Source organism: Rhinopithecus roxellana, chromosome 7 (genome assembly GCF_007565055.1).
Source record: "Rhinopithecus roxellana isolate Shanxi Qingling chromosome 7, ASM756505v1, whole genome shotgun sequence".
Taxonomy (NCBI): domain Eukaryota; kingdom Metazoa; phylum Chordata; class Mammalia; order Primates; family Cercopithecidae; genus Rhinopithecus; species Rhinopithecus roxellana.
The window spans coordinates 57,985,106-58,005,108 of record NC_044555.1 but is presented as its reverse complement, the minus strand read 5'-3'; the positions used below and the strand labels follow the sequence as shown (position 1 = coordinate 58,005,108).

The 20,003-nt window shown below is 56.6% G+C and overlaps 1 protein-coding gene across 2 annotated transcripts; it reads left to right on the top strand.

Annotated features, from left to right (window-relative positions):
* ARHGAP4 (Rho GTPase activating protein 4) lies at window positions 1–19,832 on the top strand. Of its 2 annotated transcripts, XM_030933491.1 has the most exons (22): window positions 1–189; window positions 5,281–5,485; window positions 5,556–5,718; window positions 5,916–5,978; window positions 6,268–6,450; window positions 7,793–7,921; window positions 8,023–8,244; window positions 13,235–13,336; window positions 13,513–13,704; window positions 13,811–13,895; window positions 14,062–14,089; window positions 14,329–14,431; window positions 16,004–16,064; window positions 16,194–16,271; window positions 16,359–16,493; window positions 16,583–16,688; window positions 16,790–17,023; window positions 17,108–17,181; window positions 17,274–17,457; window positions 17,672–17,764; window positions 18,042–18,141; window positions 19,266–19,832. In XM_030933491.1, the coding sequence occupies exons 1-22, from the start codon at window positions 123–125 to the stop codon at window positions 19,497–19,499; spliced, it is 2,841 nt and encodes a 946-aa protein (XP_030789351.1). In that variant the 5' UTR covers window positions 1–122; the 3' UTR covers window positions 19,500–19,832. The 2 variants fall into 2 exon arrangements, with proteins under 2 accessions (XP_030789351.1, XP_030789352.1); XM_030933492.1 differs by lacking the exon at window positions 17,672–17,764.
* Window positions 19,833–20,003: the final 171 nt, after the last annotated feature.

Sequence of the window (20,003 nt, the reverse complement as noted above, 5' to 3'; positions counted from 1 at the left end):
GGGGGCGGGGCTGGGCGGAGCCCGCGCAGGGTGCTGGCCGCAGCGCCCCCAAGTCCCGGCGCCGGGCCCGCTCACGGCCGCGTGGGAGCAGTGGGGTTCGACGGCGCGGCCGCTAGGCCGCCATGGCCGCTCACGGGAAGCTGCGGCGGGAGCGGGGGCTGCAGGCTGAGTATGAGACGCAAGTCAAAGGTGAGAGGGCGCCGGGCGCTCCCGGCCCGTTTCCTGCGGAGACCCCAAGGTCGTGAGGGAGCCCCAAGCGTCCCCGCGCTGACCCAGGGCCCGATGCTGTCCCCAGCGACCTCTTGAGTGGGGGTGGAGGAGGGAGCCTGAGCCCCTTGCCTGCCTCCCCACGCCCATTTGGCCTCAACCGCCTGCCATCTTCCCTTCCTTCTCTCCTGTCTTCCTTCTTTTGGTCTCTGTCCTCCTTGGGTCTCTGCTCCTCACCCAAGGTTCAGTGTAGACACTGGTGGCCGCCGGTAAAGGGGAGCCGGATGTACCAACGTGCCCCCCAGAAGGCGGTATTTTAGCTACAGTGAAGTCAACCACCTTGATTGGGCTGAGGGGTGGGGGGTGAGTAAGGGAGTCTGAGGTGACTGGATTGGTGGAGATCACCTGGCCCTAACCCCAGTGTAGTCCCTGGAGCCTCAGCACCTTTTGCCCCCCTTTAGCACTGAGGGGGATCAGAGGCAAGGGCCACTGTCTCTGGGTCAAGCTGGCGCAGTGAGTCTTGGTTGAGAGATTTAACAGGGCTGGCTTCTCAGCCTTCTGAAATTGAACCTCTTTGGGTTCTGATAAACACCCATGTGCAAATCACATGCAAATCAGCTTTGCAAATTCTTAGCCAATAGCTTGCGCCCATCTTATTCAGGGCATGGTAACTCTTGCAAAGGAAAGAGGCAGCATCTCAGCGCCAGCAGCTCCTCCATATCACTCTCGATCACTCGATTTTACCAATTACGGAAACAAGCTCAGAGAGGTGCAGCGACTTGCCCGTGGTCACACAGCACTACAACTTCTAGGACGTAGAATGCAATGACCCTTGAAGTGCCTTTCAACCCAGAGATGTAGGTTCTAACATCATTATTCAGTGCAAGCAATTTATACCCTTTTTGTTTTTTTTTTTTTTTTGAGACGGAGTCTTGCTCTGTCGCCTGGGCTGGAGTGCAGTGGCCGGATCTCAGCTCACTGCAAGCTCTGCCCGCGAGTTTACGCCATTCTCCTGCCTCAGCCTCCGGAGTAGCTGGGACTACAGGCGCCCGCCACCTCGCCCGGCTAGTTTTTTTTTATTTTTAGTAGAGACGGGGTTTCACCGTGTTAGCCAGGATGGTCTCGATCTCCTGACCTCGTGATCCGCCCGTCTCGGCCTCCCAAAGTGCTGGGATTACAGGCTTGAGCCACCGCGCCCGGCCAATTTATACCCTTTAAAGTATGCCCCAGTCCTCCTCCTTTGGAAAAGGCAGCCTGTGTCCAGAACCAGCTTGAGGTGACTACACATGGTGAGCCAGCTTTCCAAGCCTCACCATCATCTTGCTCAGATGGAAGTAATCATCTCCATCCTGCTTCCCCAAAATGCCATGAAGCTGAAAGACTTGGAAAACTTCAATCAGCAAATATGGGTCAGTGATTTCACACTGAAAAGTTGGGGTTTCGAGCAAGACTGTCTAAGGGTTCCTCACTTGCTCTGGGTCTGCATCCCGCACCCTAGAAAAACTTCCTACCATGCTACAAAATGGGGTCACTGTCTTGACACCCTAAATTCTCAAAGGTCAGCATAGCCGTGGTTTTGGAGACCATCTTCTCTTCTGTTTTGCTTGTCAGCAGAAGTGAGACCAAATGCCTTGCTCACAGGAAGTGCTGGTGGGGCCCTGGGCCCAGCTCTGTAATTCAGGCAGACATGGATTCCAGCTCTCCTTTTGCCAGATGTTTCCTATACATCTGTGCTGTCCCAGGCCCTGGAAGTATACTGCTGTACAGGAGAGAACCCCGACTCCAGCCCCTCCAGCCCTGGCTTTTTACCCAGAGTAAAAACAATGATTCAATGAGGACTCTCCTGATTTCAAATGGCGTCAGCACCCACCCTGCCCTCACGTGGCTCATGGGTCTAGTGGGGGAGACATAGACTTTCCATTATGATAATAAGCACCACAGAGGGAAAGTGCAGTGTGCCAAGAAGGGGTCGAAAGAGGGCCAGCCCTAGTTTGGGGGAAGGCCAGGACAGGGTGTGCTGACGAGTTTGTCTGAACGGAGATCTGAAAGCTTTGCCGGGCTTGCCGGGAAAGGCACCAGTGCAATCAACTTGCAATTCACAAGTTTCCTGCTCAACATCAGCCTGGTGTGCATGCCCGGATCTGGACTGGGACATGGCTTCCAGTCAGCTTTTACTGCCGGCAGTGATGAAGAAAGGCAGCGGTTCCCTCTGCTGGTTCCTTCTGCACTGTTCAGTTGTCATAAGTCCCCAGAGATTGTATTCCTTTGGGGGAAGCAGGGCAGGACAGGCTCCAGAGGGCCAGTGAGGCGAGCAGTCGCACCTTTCTAGGAATGAAATGAAATTTACTTCTATCAAAAAATGTTAAACCGGGCTGGGCGTGGTGGCTCATGCCTGTAATCCCAGCACTTTGGGAGGCCAGGGCTGGCGGATCACCTGAGGTCAGGAGTTTGAGACCCAGTCTGGCCAACATGGTGAAACCCTGTCTCTACTAAAAATACAAAAATTAGCTGGGTGTGGTGGTGCATGCCTGTAGTCCCAGCTACTCGGGAGGCTGAGGTGGGAGAATCGCTTGAACCCGGGAGGCGGAGGTTTCAGGGAGCTGAGATTGCGCCACTGTATTCCAGCCTGGGCAATATCCTCCGTCTCAAAACAAAATAAACAAAACAAGGCCGGGCGCGGTGGTTCAAGCCTATAATCCCAGCACTTTGGGAGGCCGAGATGGGCAGGTCACGAGGTCAGGAGATCGAGGAGACCATCCTGGCTAACACGGTGAAACGCCGTCTCTACTAAAAAATACAAAAAACTAGCCGGGCGACATGGCGGATGCCTGTAGTCCCAGCTACTTGGGAGCCTGAGGCAGGAGAATGGCGTAAGCCCAGGAGGCGGAGCTTGCAGTGAGCTGAGACCCGGCCACTGCACTCCAGCCTGGGCGGCAGAGCGAGACTCCGTCTCAAAAAAAAAAAATAAATAAATAAATAAATAAATAAACAAAACAAAACGTTAAACTGATTCAGTGAGGACTCTCCTGATTTCAAATGGCATTAGCGCCCACCCCACCTGGCCTTGGAGCTGACAAGTTAACCACAGGAGGCCAGCCTCAGATAGGATGAGGACACTCTCCATCTGTCTCACTTGGCGTTGTGGGCTTTGCCCTGCCCTGTTGGGAGGTCCCCCGCCCCAGGCTTCCACTTACCCAGCTTGATCCCCCAGTGGGAAGAGCTCTCCTGTTCAGTAATTCAATTGGAAGGATCAGGCTCCTGGGTCCCTCACCTGGCTAGTCTGGTGGGGGCAGGGAGTGGAGGGACGGAGGGGTGGGTGACGCATGCCGCCAGGGCTGGGGCACCTGGAGTCAGGGGAGCTGAGACTAGGGAGGGGACATTCTGCAAGTGGAGATCGGGGAGGAGGTAAGGATGCTGGGCAGGCCAAACCCACAGGGTCCCCATGCAACAGGCCCTGGGAAGTCACTGGCAGGACAGACATCCAACGGGATTGAGCTCTTCCCAGCGGAGTCCTCCCTTGCTTGTCCTGGTCTGAATCCCTGCCGTCTTTTGCCTGGACTAGTGCAGTAGCGGCCACCTGGGCTCCACCTGGCAGTGTGAGTGGGCCCTGAAAACGAAGCTGGACCACATTCCCCCGCTACTGTGGCTCCTCTCTCACTCGGAGTCCAGCTGGGAGTTCTGCCTAGAGCACGGGCTCTGTTCCATCTGTCCCTACTGGTCTCTCGGACTCCCCCTACTGCCCCCACACAGCCAGCTGCAGCCTTCTGCTTCAACGATGCAGCTTGTTCTTGACCACCCTCCTTTAAAAAGAGGTCCTCCCTGTCCCCACCTGCCCCCGGCTCTGATCTTGCTTTGTGTGTGCATCTTCTCAGCACCCATCACTCCTGGACATTCTGGTATGTGTCCGTGCCCCATTCCAATGCCAGCTCCAAGAGGGCAGACACTTGGTCAACCCTCTTTGCCTCTGTATTTAAAACGTGCCTGCCACAGAATGGGTGTATAATCAACATTCTGCTGAAGGAAGAAACCAATTCATGTCCCTGCCTGGGGATGTGGATGGAGATGAGTAGGTGGGCAGACTGCTGGCCAGAAGCTGAGCTAGCATCGTATTTACTTGGGACCCTCAGTGCCTGGCTGGGCACTCAGGAGGTGGCAAAAGTGTCTTCCGCAGGTTGCTTAAACTTGCTGGACAGGCACTTCTTTGCTTCACGCCTGTGTAGGGGAAGCAGCGTTGCCAAATCAAGCCAGTGATAGGGTGTCAAAAGGCTGGCGGTATGGGGCCCTGGGTGTGACTCTGCACGGTGAGGGAATGCACAGGTGGGGCGGGAGATGATTGGGAGTGGGAAGTGGGGACAGAAGACAGGGGCTAGCTCCCTGCCCCATCCTTTCACTTCCAAGGTGGGACCAGCTCTCCTTGGTGCCCAGCCCTCACTGTGGACTGTCCTTTCCCCGGGGCCTGAGGGCGGGGTTCCCCAGCCACTGAGACTGCGAGATCGCTGCAGGCTTGCCCTGAGCAGCGCTATGATCTGTGTGTTGTGTATCTGTGTGTTTGCAGGGGAGGCTGCCACCTCCTGGGGCCTGGGTACTGGGGGAAAAGGAAGTGGCAGGGGAAACCATTCAGTGGCTTTCCAGGAATGAGGGAGAGACAGGAAGCCAAACTGAAAGGTGCCTGGCTGGCGTTGGGGTGAGACAGGGCTGGGCAGCCTTGTGTTCCACCCACTGTGAATGGCTTCACCCTTCCTAGGGCGGCCTTGCTCCCTCTTACTCTGGGCCTTTGTGCGGCTCTCCCTTCTCTCTGGGACACCCTTCTCTTTCCCCTTCAACCGGGTGGCTCGGGCCATCTGTTGGCCTCAGCACAGAGGTGGGCTGGACAGCTGAGGCCAGATCTGCCTGCAGGGGCCTAGCCTCTTTCCTCCCCTCTTAGCTCCTGCCTTCAACCTAGGCTGGGTCCAAAGGAGCCCTCAGAGCAGACGGGACTGGGGTCTGTGTGTCTTTGCCTCTCCCACCCCACGCTGGCCTGGCTGACCCAGGCAGGGCGTGCTGGCCAGGCCTGAGCCGTGGTTCCCCCCACAGAGATGCGCTGGCAGCTGAGCGAGCAGCTGCGCTGCCTGGAGCTGCAGGGTGAGCTGCGGCGGGAGCTGCTGCAGGAACTGGCAGAGTTCATGCGGCGCCGCGCTGAGGTGGAGCTGGAGTACTCCCGGGGCCTGGAAAAGCTGGCCGAGCGCTTCTCCAGCCGTGGAGGCCGCCTGGGTAGCAGCCGGGAGCACCAAAGCTTCCGGTAGGTGATGTGCTGGCAGGGGGGCCACGGCAGGGTCTGCTTGCAGGTCTCACTGCCCCTCTACCCCCAGGAAGGAGCCATCGCTCCTGTCGCCCTTGCACTGCTGGGCAGTGCTGCTGCAGCATACGCGGCAGCAGAGCCGGGAAAGCGCGGCCCTGAGCGAGGTGCTGGCGGGGCCCCTGGCCCAGCGCCTGAGTCACATTGCGGAGGACGTGGGGCGCCTGGTCAAGAAGGTGAGGCTCTCACCCTGGGCCGTGGGAAGTGTTCAAGGCTTTGGGATCAGGAGGCTGGGAGGGCACTGGAGGCCAGGTGGGGACCAGGCAGAGTGAATCTGTGTGCCTCCCAGATGGGGCTTGAGCTGGGCAGAGCTTCCAGTGCCTGGCGGGGCCTCTCTGGGCAGTGCCGTGCTCACCCCTGCCTCTGCCTCTAGAGCAGGGATCTGGAACAGCAGCTGCAGGACGAGCTCCTGGAGGTGGTCTCAGAGCTGCAGACGGTGAGGAAAGGGCTGGGGAGGGGCCTGCCCCAATGGCCCAGGGAGAAATGCCACTCACAGCTGGGGAAGGACATCCCCAGACCATCACATGTCCCCAAGCCAGGCTCAGGGAGAAGCATGCACCTAGGGGCACAGGCCCTCTCTCCCTAGGCACAGGGCATTAGGCCACGTGCTCACATGGGATTGCCCAGCTCTGAGGTCCAAGTTCCAGAGGGGCAGGGATGGAGGGTTAGGGGCTGGCCCGGCCGTGGCCTTCAGCAGCACTACCTTGCTTTGGGTCTCCTTGCAGGCCAAGAAGACGTACCAGGCATATCACATGGAGAGCGTGAATGCCGAGGCCAAGCTCCGGGAGGCCGAGCGGCAGGAGGAGAAGCGGGCAGGCCGGAGTGTCCCCACCACCACTGCTGCTGCCACTGAGGCAGGGCCCCTCCGCAAGAGCTCCCTCAAGAAGGGAGGGCGGTTGGTGGAGAAGGTGGGCCTGGGGGGCACCTCAGATGCAGGCCTATGGGGCATGGGCCCTGACTAGGACCTGCTGTGCTGAGGGGGAAGCCAGGGCTGGGTGCAGGGGAGGGCGGGAGTGGCAGGACAGTGCCATCAGGTTCCAGGGATTCCATACGGAAGGCTCCCAGGGCCTGAGAGAGCGGGGAAAATAGTCGCCCGGCCCTGGACAGCCCCACGCAGCCTCTGCAAGCTCTGAGCAGGGCTCCTGCAGCTCTGCTGTTCTGCCAGCCCTTTCATAAGGTTTGAAAGGGGCGAGAAGACACTTAAGGTGGGCGATGGGATGACATGCACGGAGAAAGGGCGTTTGAGGTGAGCCCAGTAGAGAGAGTGGGGAGGTTGGGAAATGCCTAGGTGGAGCTGCCAGGCTGTGCGGGCTGAGAGTGATGGTCTCCGGGACTCTGGGAGCAGAGGAGGGAGTCGGGCATCTCAGGTGTTCTTAGGGGAAATGACAGAGTTTGGCTGTGTTGGGGGAAGGTCTCCCTGGCTGCTGTGGTTAAAGTGCCAACTTTAGCCGGGCACGGTGGCTCACGCCTGTAATCCCAGCACTTTGGGAGGCCGAGGTGAGTGGATCACCTGAGGTCATGAGTTCAAGACCAGCCTGGCCAACATGGAGAAACCCCATCTCTACTAAAAATACAAAAATTAGCCAGGCATGATGGCGGGTGCCTGTAATCCCAGCTACTCGGGAGGCTGAGGCAGGAGAATCACTTGAACACTGGAGGCGGAGGTTGCAATGATCTAAGATCGTGCCACTGTACTCCAGCCTGGGCGACAGAGTGAAACTCTGTCTCAAAAAAAAAATAGAGTGCCAGCTTTAGAACCCAGTTGCCACCAGGTTCTGTCTCATGGCCCTCGATGATCTATCCCTACCTCTTGGGGTGCTCGTTCCCCCTCAGCCCTGGCCCCTGCAGAGGCCTGTGGCCACTTCCAGCTGTGCACCTGTGTGCTGGCTCCAAGCTGGGTTTCTCATACACCCTCCATGGTGAGGTGCCACGCGCGCATCTTCCACTCATCAGGTATCTGTGAATAGTTCTGTGTCACCCCCCACCTCTGTGGGGAATGTTGTGGCTCAAACCAAGGCAAGTGGTGGAAGCACAGCAGGCGGCGCCAGCACTGGCACGTGAACAGCCGGGGAGTCAAGTCACCTCCTGGCATTGGGCTGTGGTGTGGGGAAGGCAGCAGGACTTCTGGGCTTCACCAGTTCCAGTGTAGTTGTCCACAGCGAGAGGGGTGGCAATGGGCATTACATGAAAGGCCAGAGATAGGGGCTGGCCACGTGCGTGACCCTGGCACACTTGCATTGTCTTGAGTAGCGGCAGGCCAAGTTTATGGAGCACAAACTCAAGTGCACAAAGGCGCGCAACGAGTACCTGCTTAGCCTGGCCAGCGTCAACGCTGCTGTCAGTAACTACTACCTGCATGACGTCTTGGACCTCATGGATGTGAGTCCTTGGTGGGCAGGTGGGAAAGGGTGCCTGGTGCACTGGGGCTGGGAAGTTACGGCTCCAGGACCCACCCAAGCATCTCCTTGTTTCCTCCTCAGTGCTGCGACACAGGGTTCCACCTGGCCCTGGGGCAGGTGCTCCGAAGCTACACGGCCGCTGAGAGCCGCACCCAAGCCTCCCAAGTGCAGGGCCTGGGCAGCCTGGAAGAAGCCGTGGAGGCCCTGGATCCTCCAGGGGACAAGGCCAAGGTTCTCGAGGTGCATGCTACCATCTTCTGTCCCCCGCTGCGCTTTGACTACCACCCCCATGATGGGGATGAGGTGAGGGTTACCCCCTGCTGGGCTCGGCATTCTCTGGCCTTCACTGTACTGGCGGGCAGTGGAGTGGCGTGACCCACGCTTTGCTCAGGAATCCAAGTTCTCCATGGTCTCAGGCAGTGCAGCAGCTAGAGAACTGTCTCACTTCCATTTGCAACCTCACTCCAAGGGTGCACCGCCACAATGGCCAAGGAGGGCAAGACACTAACTGTTCAAACCGTGCAGCAGGCAGCCATGTAGCTGCCCATACATTGTTCTAGGCTGGTTTTTCTGTGTTTTTAAATTTCATGACACAAACTTGGGAGGAAATGAAGCACACACACAGTAAGATGGAATTGGGCTTCTTTATTCTTCTTCGAGCTAGTTTTTCCTGCAGCAGTTTATCCTGATGGGCGTTGGCAATGACCTGGGATTACACTGGGCCCCTTGTGGGCCGACTTGGAACTTTACAAAGAGTCCAACATCACCAGGGCTTCTGATGGCACACAGCTGCTCCCTAACCTACCCCTCCTGTTCCCAGCTCCCACCCCCAGAAACAGCCACCCACCTCCCAGCATCAAGCAGCCATTTTCCACTGGCCAATGATGACTAGCATCTCTCACAGCCACCACATGCTTCCCTGCATCTTGTTCTCCCAGTGGGTTTATTCCAGAATTTTTGGCTAAATTAACATTCAATGTTTCAATCACCATGACAACAGGTACTGTTGGCAGCTGAGCCATGTACTGTATTAGGATCACATGTCCTTCCTTGGACAATTTTTCCTTTTCTTCTGAAATTTATAACTCTCTTGCCTCAGGAATGCTGCTTGCTAGAACATACCCATTGCTAGGAATTGATCGCTACCTTGTCCCAGCACTGTCCTCCACACCAGGCACCCTGTGGGGTCCACCTTCTCCTCTGTGCCCTCCAGTCTGGACTGCTTCACTTCTGCCCAGTGCTCTGTTTCTGGATTCCACGGCAGCAGCTTTCTTGGTTTGATACCTTTGTTTTCGTGGATGCCTTCACCAAGGGTTTCCTGACTTAGCACATCTGAAAATGTCTGTATTCTTTGTTTTGTTTTGTTTTTGAGATAGGGTCTCACTCTGTCTCCCCGGCTAGAGTGCAGTGGTGTGATGTGATCTCAGCTCACTGCAGATGCAACCTTCTGGTCCTCTCACCTCAGCTTCCCATGTAGCTGGGACTACAGGCTTGCACTACCACGCCAGGCTAATTTTTCTATATTTTATAGTGAGGGAGTTTCACCATGTTGCCCAGCTTGGTCTCAAACTCCTGGGCTCAAACAATTGGCCTGTCTCGGCCTCCCAAAGTGCTGGGATTACAGGTGTGCCACTGTGCCCGGCCAACTCTTTATTCTTATTTCATGAATACAGTACTTCTTGAATCTTTCTGAAACTTTTATTTATTTATTTGTTTTGAGATGAAGTTTCCCTCTTGTCGCCCAGGCTGGAGTGCAGTGGCACGATCTTGGCCCACTGCAACCTTCACCTCCTAGGTTCAAGTGATTCTCCTGCCTCAGCCTCCCAATTAGCTGGAATTACAGGCAGCAGATACCACACCTGGCTAATTAAAAGGTTTTAATTTTTTAAATTAAATTAAAAATTTTTTTGAGACAGAGTCTTTCTCTGACACCCAGGCTACAGTGCTGTGGCGCAATCTCGGCTCACTGCAACCTCCGCCTCCCAGGTTCAAGCAATTCTCCTGCCTCAGCCTCCCAAGTAGCTGGGACTACAGATGTGTACCACCACGCCTGGCTGATTTTTGTATTTTTAGTAGAGACGGGGTTTCACTATATTGGCCAGGCTGGTCTCAAACTCCTGACCTCAGGTGATCCGCCCGCCTCAGCCTCACAAAGTGCTGGGATTACAGGCGTGGGCCACCATGCCCGACCCTTTTATTTTTATTTTTTAGTAGAGACAGAGTTTCACCATGTTGGCCAGGCTTGTCTCGAACTCCTGACTTCAGGTGATCTGCCCGCCTCAGCCTCCCAAAGTGCTGGGATTACAGGCGTGAGCCACCGCGCCCCGCCTGAAATGTTTTTTGTTTTCTCCTGTTCCTGCACCTGCTCTATTTTCTTGCTTTTGTCCTTGAGTCCAAAATCCCTGCTATATCTTTTCCAGAGAGAAAATCGTTAGTTTTCTGCTGATCGTGTCTGTTTGGTGATTCTTGGCCGTCAGTTCATATTTAAGAAGAGGCCTGAACACATACCCCACAAATGTGGATGTCTGTGGTGTTTCCTCCTGGCTTAGCCAGTTTCCCCAGTAGAAACTCTTCTGACCCTGTCTAGGGAGGAGACGGGGCGAGAGGGCTGGGAGCTCACTCTGCTGTGTGGATTTCCTTGGAACTACCTGGTTTCAGTTCCACACCCTCCAGCCAAAGCCTAGCAGGAACAGTCCTGTAATCTCCATTGCTGGAGGAACCCTGCTCCGTGGGGAACCTGGGGCCTCTCAGTGAGAGGGTGGTGGAAGGGTGGTAGAGGACTTGGGCTTGCCTTAGGGGATCTGTGGGGAGGGCCCAGGTAAGTGGGGCTTGGTCCTGGATTAGATGCCTTCTGGAAGCAGAGTAATTGTATGATGTATGATTGGATGTCTTGATTAATCTTATCTAGAAGGAGGCAGTGGTGGAAGCTGAAGTGATGCGAGGAAGTCATAGTCACTTACATTAACCAGGATGGAGGGATGATTTTGTGGCTTGGAAGAAGTTCTTGATTTTGTCCTCACTCAGACGTGATCGCAGAGTGGTCTTGCCTGATGTTGATGCTCTGGGACATTTCCCGTGTTCAGCAGGACAGCACTGAGACTGGGCTGATAGGACCCTGAGTCCAAAATCCCTGCTATATCCTTTCCAGAGAGCAAATCGTTAGTTTTCTGCTGATCATGTGAGTTTAAGGGAGGGATCAAATTTCAGTGTTTCCTAGGGTATGGATAGATTTATTTTTTCTCTAGAGAGAGGGTCTGGCTCTGTTGTACAGGCTGGAGTATGGTGGTGTGATCATAGCTCACGGCAGCCTCCAGCTCCTGGGCTCAAGTCATCCTCCTGCCTGAGACTCCCAAGTAGCTGGGACTATAGGTGCATGCCACCATGTGTGGCTAAGATTTGTACTTTAGAAACAATTATTTTATTTTAAAATTTTAATCTATTTATTTATTTATTTTGAGACCGGGTTATGAGACGGGCTAATTTTTGTATTTTTGGTAGAGTCAGGATTTTACCGTATTGTCAAGGCTGGTCTCGAACTCCTGGGCTCAAGTGATCCACCCGCCTCAGCCTCCCAAAGTGCTGGGATTGCAGGTGTGAGCCAGTCCAGCCTAGATGGACTTTTAAAAAAATGTGTGGCAAAATACACATAGCATAAAACATACCACATTCAGCATTTTTAAGTGTGCGGCCCAGGGGCAGAAGCACATTCACAGGGCTGTGCAGCTATCACCACCATCCAGCCGCAGAACTTGTTCATCTTCCCAAACTGAAGCTCTGGCCCGTTCAACCCCAACTCCCCACCCCCCAGCCCCTGGCACCCACCCTTCCACTGTCCATCTACAGAGTTCACGGCTCTCATTTGAGGCCCCTCACAGGAGTGGAATCCTACAGTGCGGGCCTTTCTGTGACTGGCTCCTTTCACTGAGTCCCATGTCCTCAAGGGTCAGCCATGTCAGAGCCCATCTCAAAATGGCCTTACTTTCTTCTCTATGACTTGCACCTTCCTGCAGTCCTGTAAGGCGGGGCTTAGTGGAGATGGAGAGCAGGGCAAGTGTTTAGCCACAGATGAGTCCTCACTTTCAATTTTAACTGTAATGTCAACTTTCTGGATGTTTACATGCTTAAAAGAGTAATTCCTTCCTTCGTAAAGTATTGGCTCCCACTCTGCCCATGACGCAAGCTGCTCTCATCTCGCCACACGGAAATTTATGTCTGCCCAGTTAGAGTGAGCAGTTTTTCTGTCTACTCCTTTCCCTAGAAGAAGTGGGGCTGGGCCCTCCCTGTTCTGTCTCAGACCCCAGTCTTCCTTACCATTCTATTCTATTTTATTTTATTTTGAGATGGAGTCTCGCTCTGTCACCCAGGCTGGAGTGCAATGGCGCCATCTCGGCTCACTGCAACCTCTGCCTCCCAGGTTCAAACGATTCTCCTGCCTCAGCCTCCCAAGTAGTACAGGCACGTGCCACCACGCCTGGCTAATTTTTGTATTGTTTTAATAGAGACGGGGTTTCACCATGCTGGTCATGCTGGTCTTGAACTCCTGACCTTGTGATCTGCCTGCCTCGGCCTCCCAAAGTGCTGGGACTACAGATGCACACCACCATGCCCAGTTAATTTTTTGTATTTTTAGCAGATACAGGGTTTCACTATGTTGGCCAGGCTGGTCTCGAACTCCTGACCTCAGATAATCCATCCGCCTCAGCCTCCCAAAGTGCCAGGATTACAGGCGTGTGCCACTGTGCCGGGCCACCATTCTGTTTTAAATAAGACTTTTATTAAGGTATGATTCATATACCATAAAATTCACCATTGTAAAGTGTACAGTTCAGTGGTTTTTAGTATATTTAGAGTTGTGCAGCCATCACCATCTAATTCCAGAACATTTTTGTCACCCCCTAAAGGAGCCATTAGCCACTACTCCTCCCTGTTCCCCTCTCCAGCCCCTGGCACCCACTCCTCTGCTTCCTGTCTCTATGAATTTGCCTGGCTGAACACTTTACATAAGTGGATTCATTCCTTCTCCTGGCTGAATCCTCTTCCATTCTGTGGGTAGACTGCGCTGAGTTTAGCCATCCGTCTGTTGGATGAGTGATGCTGCCATGAACCTCTGTGGACAAGTCTTGGTTTGGACGCATGTGTTCACTTCTGCCATTCTTCAGCTGAGCGTCTGGGCTGGTGGTCCTGTGTCTGGCCGCCAGGCCACAAAAGGGTGCTTGCTTCCCTTATGCCCCGGGAATCTTGGCACCTACTGCCCAAGCACAGCCCTCAGCCCCCTGGCCGCCACCCTCTGCAGGTAGCTGAGATCCGCGTTGAAATGGAGCTGCAGGACGAGATTGTGCCCAGAGCCCAGAACATCCAGAGCCGCCTGGACCGACAGACCATCGAGACGGAGGAGGTCTGGCCATCCCACTGGGGGTTAGAGGGAGACAGGGACCTGGAGCCTGTACAGCCTGCTGTTGGAAGTGGCTGCCCTGCCTGCCCGCCTCCCTCTGGTCCCTTCCTTCTGACTTGGACTTCCTGTCTCCATCCCTGTCCCCTATCTCTTACCACCCTGTGCGGTCTCCTCTGCAGGTGAACAAGACACTGAAGGCGACACTGCAGGCCCTGCTGGAGGTGGTGGCCTCGGATGACGGGGATGTGCTCGACTCCTTCCAGACCAGCCCCTCCACTGAGTCCCTCAAGTCCACCAGTTCAGACCCAGGCAGCCGGCAGGCAGGCCGGAGGCGTGGCCAGCAGCAGGAGACTGAAACCTTCTACCTCACGGTGGGGAGGGCTGGGCTGGTGGGCGGGACCCGTGGGGGCGTGGCTGGGGCAGAGGGAGGGGCTCAAGCCAGGGCTAACACTTTGGGCTCTTCTTGGGGCTGCCTAGAAGCTCCAGGAGTATCTGAGTGGACGGAGCATCCTCGCCAAGTTGCAGGCCAAGCACGAGAAGCTGCAGGAGGCCCTTCAGCGAGGTGGGCCCAGTGCTGCCCCCTTCCCTGCCTCTCCCCTGCCCAGGATCCTATGTAGCCCATGGTCCTCCCCTCCTGCCTGTCCTTGGCCCTTATCCACACCTTTCTCTCTGGGATGCATTGAAGACCCTTGGCCTGAGAGGCAGACCAATGTTCTCCCACCCCACAGGTGACAAGGAGGAGCGGGAGATGTCTTGGTGAGTCCTTCATGAGGGGCTGTTGTGTTCTGAGGAGCTGGGGCCCTGCGATGGTCCCCCATCTCTTCTGTCCGTCGGGCTCAGCTCAGCTGCCCAATTCCCTGGGCCTCAATATCCCAGTTTTCGCACTGGATTGTGGAATAACTTCAGAGAATTAGAGGCCTACTTGGCTGGGCTGGTGGGTGGGCACCCTATTCTCCATGCCCGGCCCCCTCAGAGCCAGTTCCCGTTCACTGCAGGACCCAGTACACACAGAGAAAATTCCAGAAGAGCCGCCACCCCCGCCCCAGCTCCCAGTATAACCAGAGACTCTTTGGGGGAGACATGGAGAAGTTTATCCAGGTACTTGCTTTGCCCCACATGCCAGCCCACCTGTACATGCTGGTCTTTCTTCAGCCCTGGGTCACCTCAGTGACCAGAGCATCTGCCTGATCCCAGGGTCCTCCACTCTCAGTCATCAACTGTCCCTTTCTGGGTGGGCCTCCTCCGGGCCGCTGTTGGGCTCCCCTGTAGCCTCCGCTGATTAAAGGGAGCATCGTTAACTAGTAATGGGAATGTATAGAAAACCTGGGGCAGCAGCATTTTTAGGTGCGAGATATTGAGAGCTTCTCCCCTGCAACTTCTGGCCAGCATGGTACTGGGGGTCCTGGACAGTGAAATAAGGGGAAGCAAGAAAGATCAGAAAACTAATACTGAGATCAGAAAGTATCAGAGGGTGCCAGGCACGGTGGCTCACGCCTGTGATCCTGGCTCTTTGGGAGGCCGAGGTGGGCAGATCCCTTCAGCCCAGGTGTTCAAGACCAGCCTGGGCAACATGGTGAAATCGCATATCTACTAAAAATACAAAAATTAGCCGGGCATGGTGGCACATGCCTGTAATCCGAGAGAGAGAGAGAGAGAGAGAGGGAGGGAGGGAGGGAGGGAGGGAGGGAGGGGGAAGAAAAAAAAGGAAAGAAACAAAGAAAGAAAGAAATACAGGGAAATAAAAGGAAAGAAAGAAAGAAAAAAGAAAAGAGAAAAGTAAAGAAAGCATCAGAGGGGGCCAAGCATGGAGAATACCAGAAGATCAGAACTGATACCATCATTTTTAGTGGTGTAGTTATGTGTGTAGAACATTCAAAAGAATCAACAGATTCTTTAAATGAAAACTTTGAGTTTCTTTCTTTTTTATTTTATTTTTTTTTATTTGTTGAGACAGGGTCTCGTGCTGTTGCCCAGTCTGAAGTGCAGTGGCACGATCTCAGCTCACTGCAGCCTTCACCTCCCACCTGTTGGGGTTCAAGCGATTCTCATGCCTCAGCCTCCCAAGTAGCTGGGACTACAGGTGTGCACCACCACACCTGGTTAATTTTTATATTTTTAGTAGAGGTGAGGTTTCACCATGTTGGTCAGGTTGGTCTTGAACTTCTGACCTCAGGTGATCCTCCTGCCTCAGTCTCCCAAAGGGCTGGGATTACAGGCGTGAGCCACCACACCCAGCTTGAGTTTCTAAATGTTACTTGATTCAAGGTCGGTGTACAGAATTCAATTGCATTTTTATATTCCAGCAACAATTTGCAAATAAAATGTAAGGCACTGCCTAAAACCTCATCAAAGATATCAGACACCTAAGAGTGGATCTAACAAACAGTGTGCTAGGCCTCTATGCCGACAACGATGATGTGTTCTTGAGAGAAAATAAAAGCACTCAGCCTGGTGCGGTGGCTCATGCCTGTAATCCCACCGTTTGGGGAGGTTGAGGCAGGAGTATCACTTGAGCCCAGGAAGTCAAGGCTGCAGTGAGCCGAGATCATGCCCCTGCACTTCAGCCTGGGTGACAGAGTGAGACCTTGTCTCACAAAAAAAAAAAAAACAATTGAATGACAACACAGGGCATGCTGTGTCCATGGTGAAGTAAACACCCTCTGTCCGCAGAGCTCAGGGCAGCCTGTGCCCCTGGTGGTGGAGAGCTGCATTCGCTTCATTAACCTCAACGGTAAGCAGGACCCAGCCCCTCCCGCTGTCCTGGCACCCAGCACCCAGCTCCCAGCACCTGGCATGGGAGGCCATCCTGGAGGGGCTGGGGAAGATGCTCAGTGCCCACCAGCTCGTTGTCCTCCCACAGGCTTGCAGCACGAAGGCATCTTCCGGGTGTCGGGTGCCCAGCTCCGGGTCTCAGAGATCCGTGATGCCTTCGAGAGAGGTGGGGACGGGCAGGGCGGGCAGGGCTGGGGGCTTGGGCAGACGTTACCAGCTTTCTCCCCCCACCGCACCACTCGCCTGTCTGCAGGGGAGGACCCACTGGTGGAGGGCTGCACTGCCCACGATCTGGACTCAGTGGCCGGGGTGCTGAAGCTCTACTTCCGGAGCCTGGAGCCCCCACTCTTCCCCCCAGACCTGTTCAGTGAGCTGCTGGCTTCTTCGGGTGAGGCCGGGGCCTGAGGCCGGTGGGGGTAGGGCACTTGCTAGGGCAGCCCCACTCACTCGGCTCTCTCTGGGCGGTTTTGGCCACAGAGCTGGAGGCCACGGCAGAGAGGGTGGAGCACGTGAGCCGCCTGCTATGGCGGCTGCCCGCGCCAGTGCTGGTGGTTCTGCGCTACCTCTTCACCTTCCTCAACCAGTGAGTGCTGTGGGGCAAGTGCTGGGGTGGGGGCCAGGGGTTGAGGGGACAAGGGGACTCGGGGTGCGGGCTCTCTGCTTGTGATGTGTGTGTCCCCCCAGCCTGGCCCAGTACAGCGATGAGAACATGATGGACCCCTACAACCTGGCCGTGTGCTTTGGGCCCACGCTGCTACCGGTGCCCGCTGGGCAGGACCCGGTGGCGCTGCAGGGCCGGGTGAACCAGCTGGTGCAAACACTCATACTGCAGCCAGATCGGGTCTTCCCGCCCCTGACCTCGCTGCCTGGCCCCGTCTATGAGAAGTGCATGGCACCGCCTTCCGCCAGCTGCCTGGGGTACACTCTTGGTGCTGCAGAGGGGATGGGGGGTCCACTGGAGAAGAGCCCCCCTCATCCACCTTGCTCTGCCCTGAACCTCAGGGACGCCCAGCTGGAGAGCCTGGGGGCGGACAACGAGCCGGAGCTGGAAGCTGAGATGCTTGCCCAGGAGGATGGTGAGGGCGATGGGCAGAGAGCCCCACCCTGTCCCTGCCCTAGGGTCCACACCCGCCCCCCCCCCACAGCTTGGACCCCCTCTCCTCCCCAGACCTGGAGGGGGTCATGGAGGCTGTGGCCTGCTTTGCCTACACGGGCCGAACGGCCCAGGAGCTGAGCTTCCGGCGGGGGGACGTACTGCGGCTGCACGAGAGGGCCTCGAGCGACTGGTGGCGGGGGGAGCACAACGGCGTGCGGGGCCTCATCCCCCACAAGTATATCACACTGCCTGAGGGGTAAGTGAGCTGTGTCCTCAGGCCCCAGGGCTCCTGGAGTCTCCGCACCTCCCCTTCATCCAGCCCTCCCCTGACCCCAAGTTGGATTCTGAAGGTCTGGGCTAGGCCAGAGAATGGAGCCTGTTTGACTACTTCTGACTGGCACGGAGGCTGCTGGCCCTGGACCCCGTGCAGGGAAGGAGCACTAAAAACAGGCTGGTGCTTCCCACCACAGGGCAGAGAAGCAGGTGGTGGGCGCAGGGCCGCAGACTGCAGGGGAGTCTGGGAGCAGTCCCGAGGGCCTCCTGGCATCAGAGCTGGTTCACCGGTGAGCAAGGAGACAGGGCTCGGGGGGCCCACACATGTGCTGTTCTAGGCCAGAGGGGACTGGGGTCAGGCTTTGGCCCGGTGGGAGTGGGAGGAGTTGGTAGATGAGGACGTGACAGAGTGACCCAGCTTGTGACAGGGCAAGAGGCTCTAGAGGAGCTTGGGGACCACTGGGCCAGCCTTCTTTCCTTGGCCACACCCCAGGATGGGAGGAGCCACTGCCCAGTTAGCTCAGGGACTTCCCAGAGCCCCCACCAGGCTCCCCGTCTGTCCTGCAGGCCAGAGCCATGCATCTCACCCGAGGCCGTGGGACTCTCTGGACACAGACGACGCTGCTTGGTCCCAGCCTCCCCGGAGCAACACGTGGAGGTGGATAAGGTGAGAGTGGGTATGTGGCAGGTGAGGGACATCTGTCCTGGGGGGATCTCTGCCTTCCGTTGGGAGCCAAACTCCTCCCTCCTTGAGGTTCCAGTCCTTGCCCTCCCTGGCCTTAGCTCAGGGGAACCTGCCTCCAGACACACAGGCCCAAGGCAGACCCCATGGAGGGCAGGAAGGCAAAGATGTGAGGGCGAGTGGGGATGGAGAGGGATGGCCACAGAGGCAGGGATGAGAGGCACAGAAGACACCTGGCCTGGCTAGAGCCTGGGGCTTGCACGTTGGGATTCATTCAGAGCAGGGAGTGGCAGGGCTGAGTTAAGGCTGTTTACCTGGTAGAGGCAAAGGACTCCAGGGTAGATTTCAAGGCTGGCATCTGTAGCTGGGCTAGGTAACAGGCGGTGCCATGGCAGGCGCCTGGCATGCCAGGGAGGATGAAAGGGACAGATGGCAGGGAGGCAGGAGGGGGTGGCTGGTTGGGGACTGGGGTGGGGCAGCAGTGGCTCTCGAAGGAGCAGAGCGCAGGCTCAAGATGTGGCCCTGGCAAGCGCACAACCTGGGGAACCCTGCTCCATGCTCTGTGCCATGGGACCTGTGAGCACTGTTGGGCTGAACGTGGAAGCCCAGGGAAAGTTGCTAAGCCCAAGGAGGAGAGACCCGAGAACATGTGGGTGTCCCAGGTGTGGCCAAGCCCCCAGGCTTAGGGAGCCCAGGGAGGGTTGCGTAGACACGCAGGAGCAGGAGCGGGAGCGGGAGCCAGGGACAGAGCAGCCGGGAGATGCCATGGGAGGACACTGACCTCGGAGTTCCCCGCATGCTGGCGGTCCCTGAGGCCACGGGCAGGGGGACTGTGATCTCTGCCAAGGAAAGAGTGGGGGCGAGAAGAGAGGGGTCCCCACTTCCGGGCTAAACCAAGGAATTGCTGTCCTCAGAGGAGACTGTGGCAGAGACACCAAAAGGGGCAGGAGGGATGCGAGGTGCGAAGGGGGGAGAGTGACCTGGAGGCTGAGGGACTGGGGATGTTGTCTGAGGACTTGCTTTGGGAGTGGGAGGAACTCAGGTGGGTCTTGGGCAGGGTCAGTTGGGGGAGCTCACTGATCACCCTCCCTTTCTTTCCCCTCCACTAGGCTGTGGCACAGAACATGGACTCTGTGTTTAAGGAGCTCTTGGGAAAGACCTCTGTCCGCCAGGGCCTCGGGCCAGCATCTGCCCCCTCTCCCAGCCCTGGGCCCCGAAGCCCAAAGGCACCGGCCAGCAGCCGCCTGGGCAGGAACAAAGGCTTCTCCCGGGGCCCTGGGGCCCCAGCCTCACCCTCAGCATCCCACCCCCAGGGCCTGGACATGACCCCCAAGCCACACTGAGGTGCTGCTGCTGGAGCTGTGTGCCCAGGCGGCCGCCCCTGGACCGGCCACTCTCCCCAGCCCTCTTACTTCTCTCCAACCCTGTCCGGCAAGTTCAGGGGGCCTGCACTTCAGCCTGCGCAGAGGTGGGATGGGGCCGCACACGCAGGGATGCCCACTCCACACCCTGCCTGCCTCTCAGCCCTGGCCCAGGCCCCTTTTGGAGGCTGGGGAAAGCCCTCTTCTGTGACTTTGTGGAGGGCTGGTCAGTGGCTGCTGGGTGTTAGGTACCCTTGCTCAGATGCCTGACAGGGCTGGGTGGTGATTCATAAAGACCTCGCGTTGATTCCCTGATGGGAGCCAGCTCTGTCTCAGGGGTGGGCGGGTGGGTGCTGGAGGCCAGAACAGCTTCCCTGGGGGTCCTGCAGCTTTGAAGACTTGGCCGCCTGCACCATGGGCTTCAGAGCTGTGTACATTACTGTGGGTATGTGTGTGGGGTCTGTGTATGGCTGTGTGCTGCCTCCA

Coding starts and splice junctions, on each gene's coding strand:
- ARHGAP4 (XM_030933491.1), top strand. CDS start 123: ATGGCCGCTCACGGGAAGCTGCGGCGGGAGCGGGGGCTGCAGGCTGAG. Junction 13,705..13,810: donor CTGAAACCTTCTACCTCACG/GTGGGGAGGGCT, acceptor GGGGCTGCCTAG/AAGCTCCAGGAGTATCTGAG. Junction 17,182..17,273: donor GATGCTTGCCCAGGAGGATG/GTGAGGGCGATG, acceptor TCTCCTCCCCAG/ACCTGGAGGGGGTCATGGAG.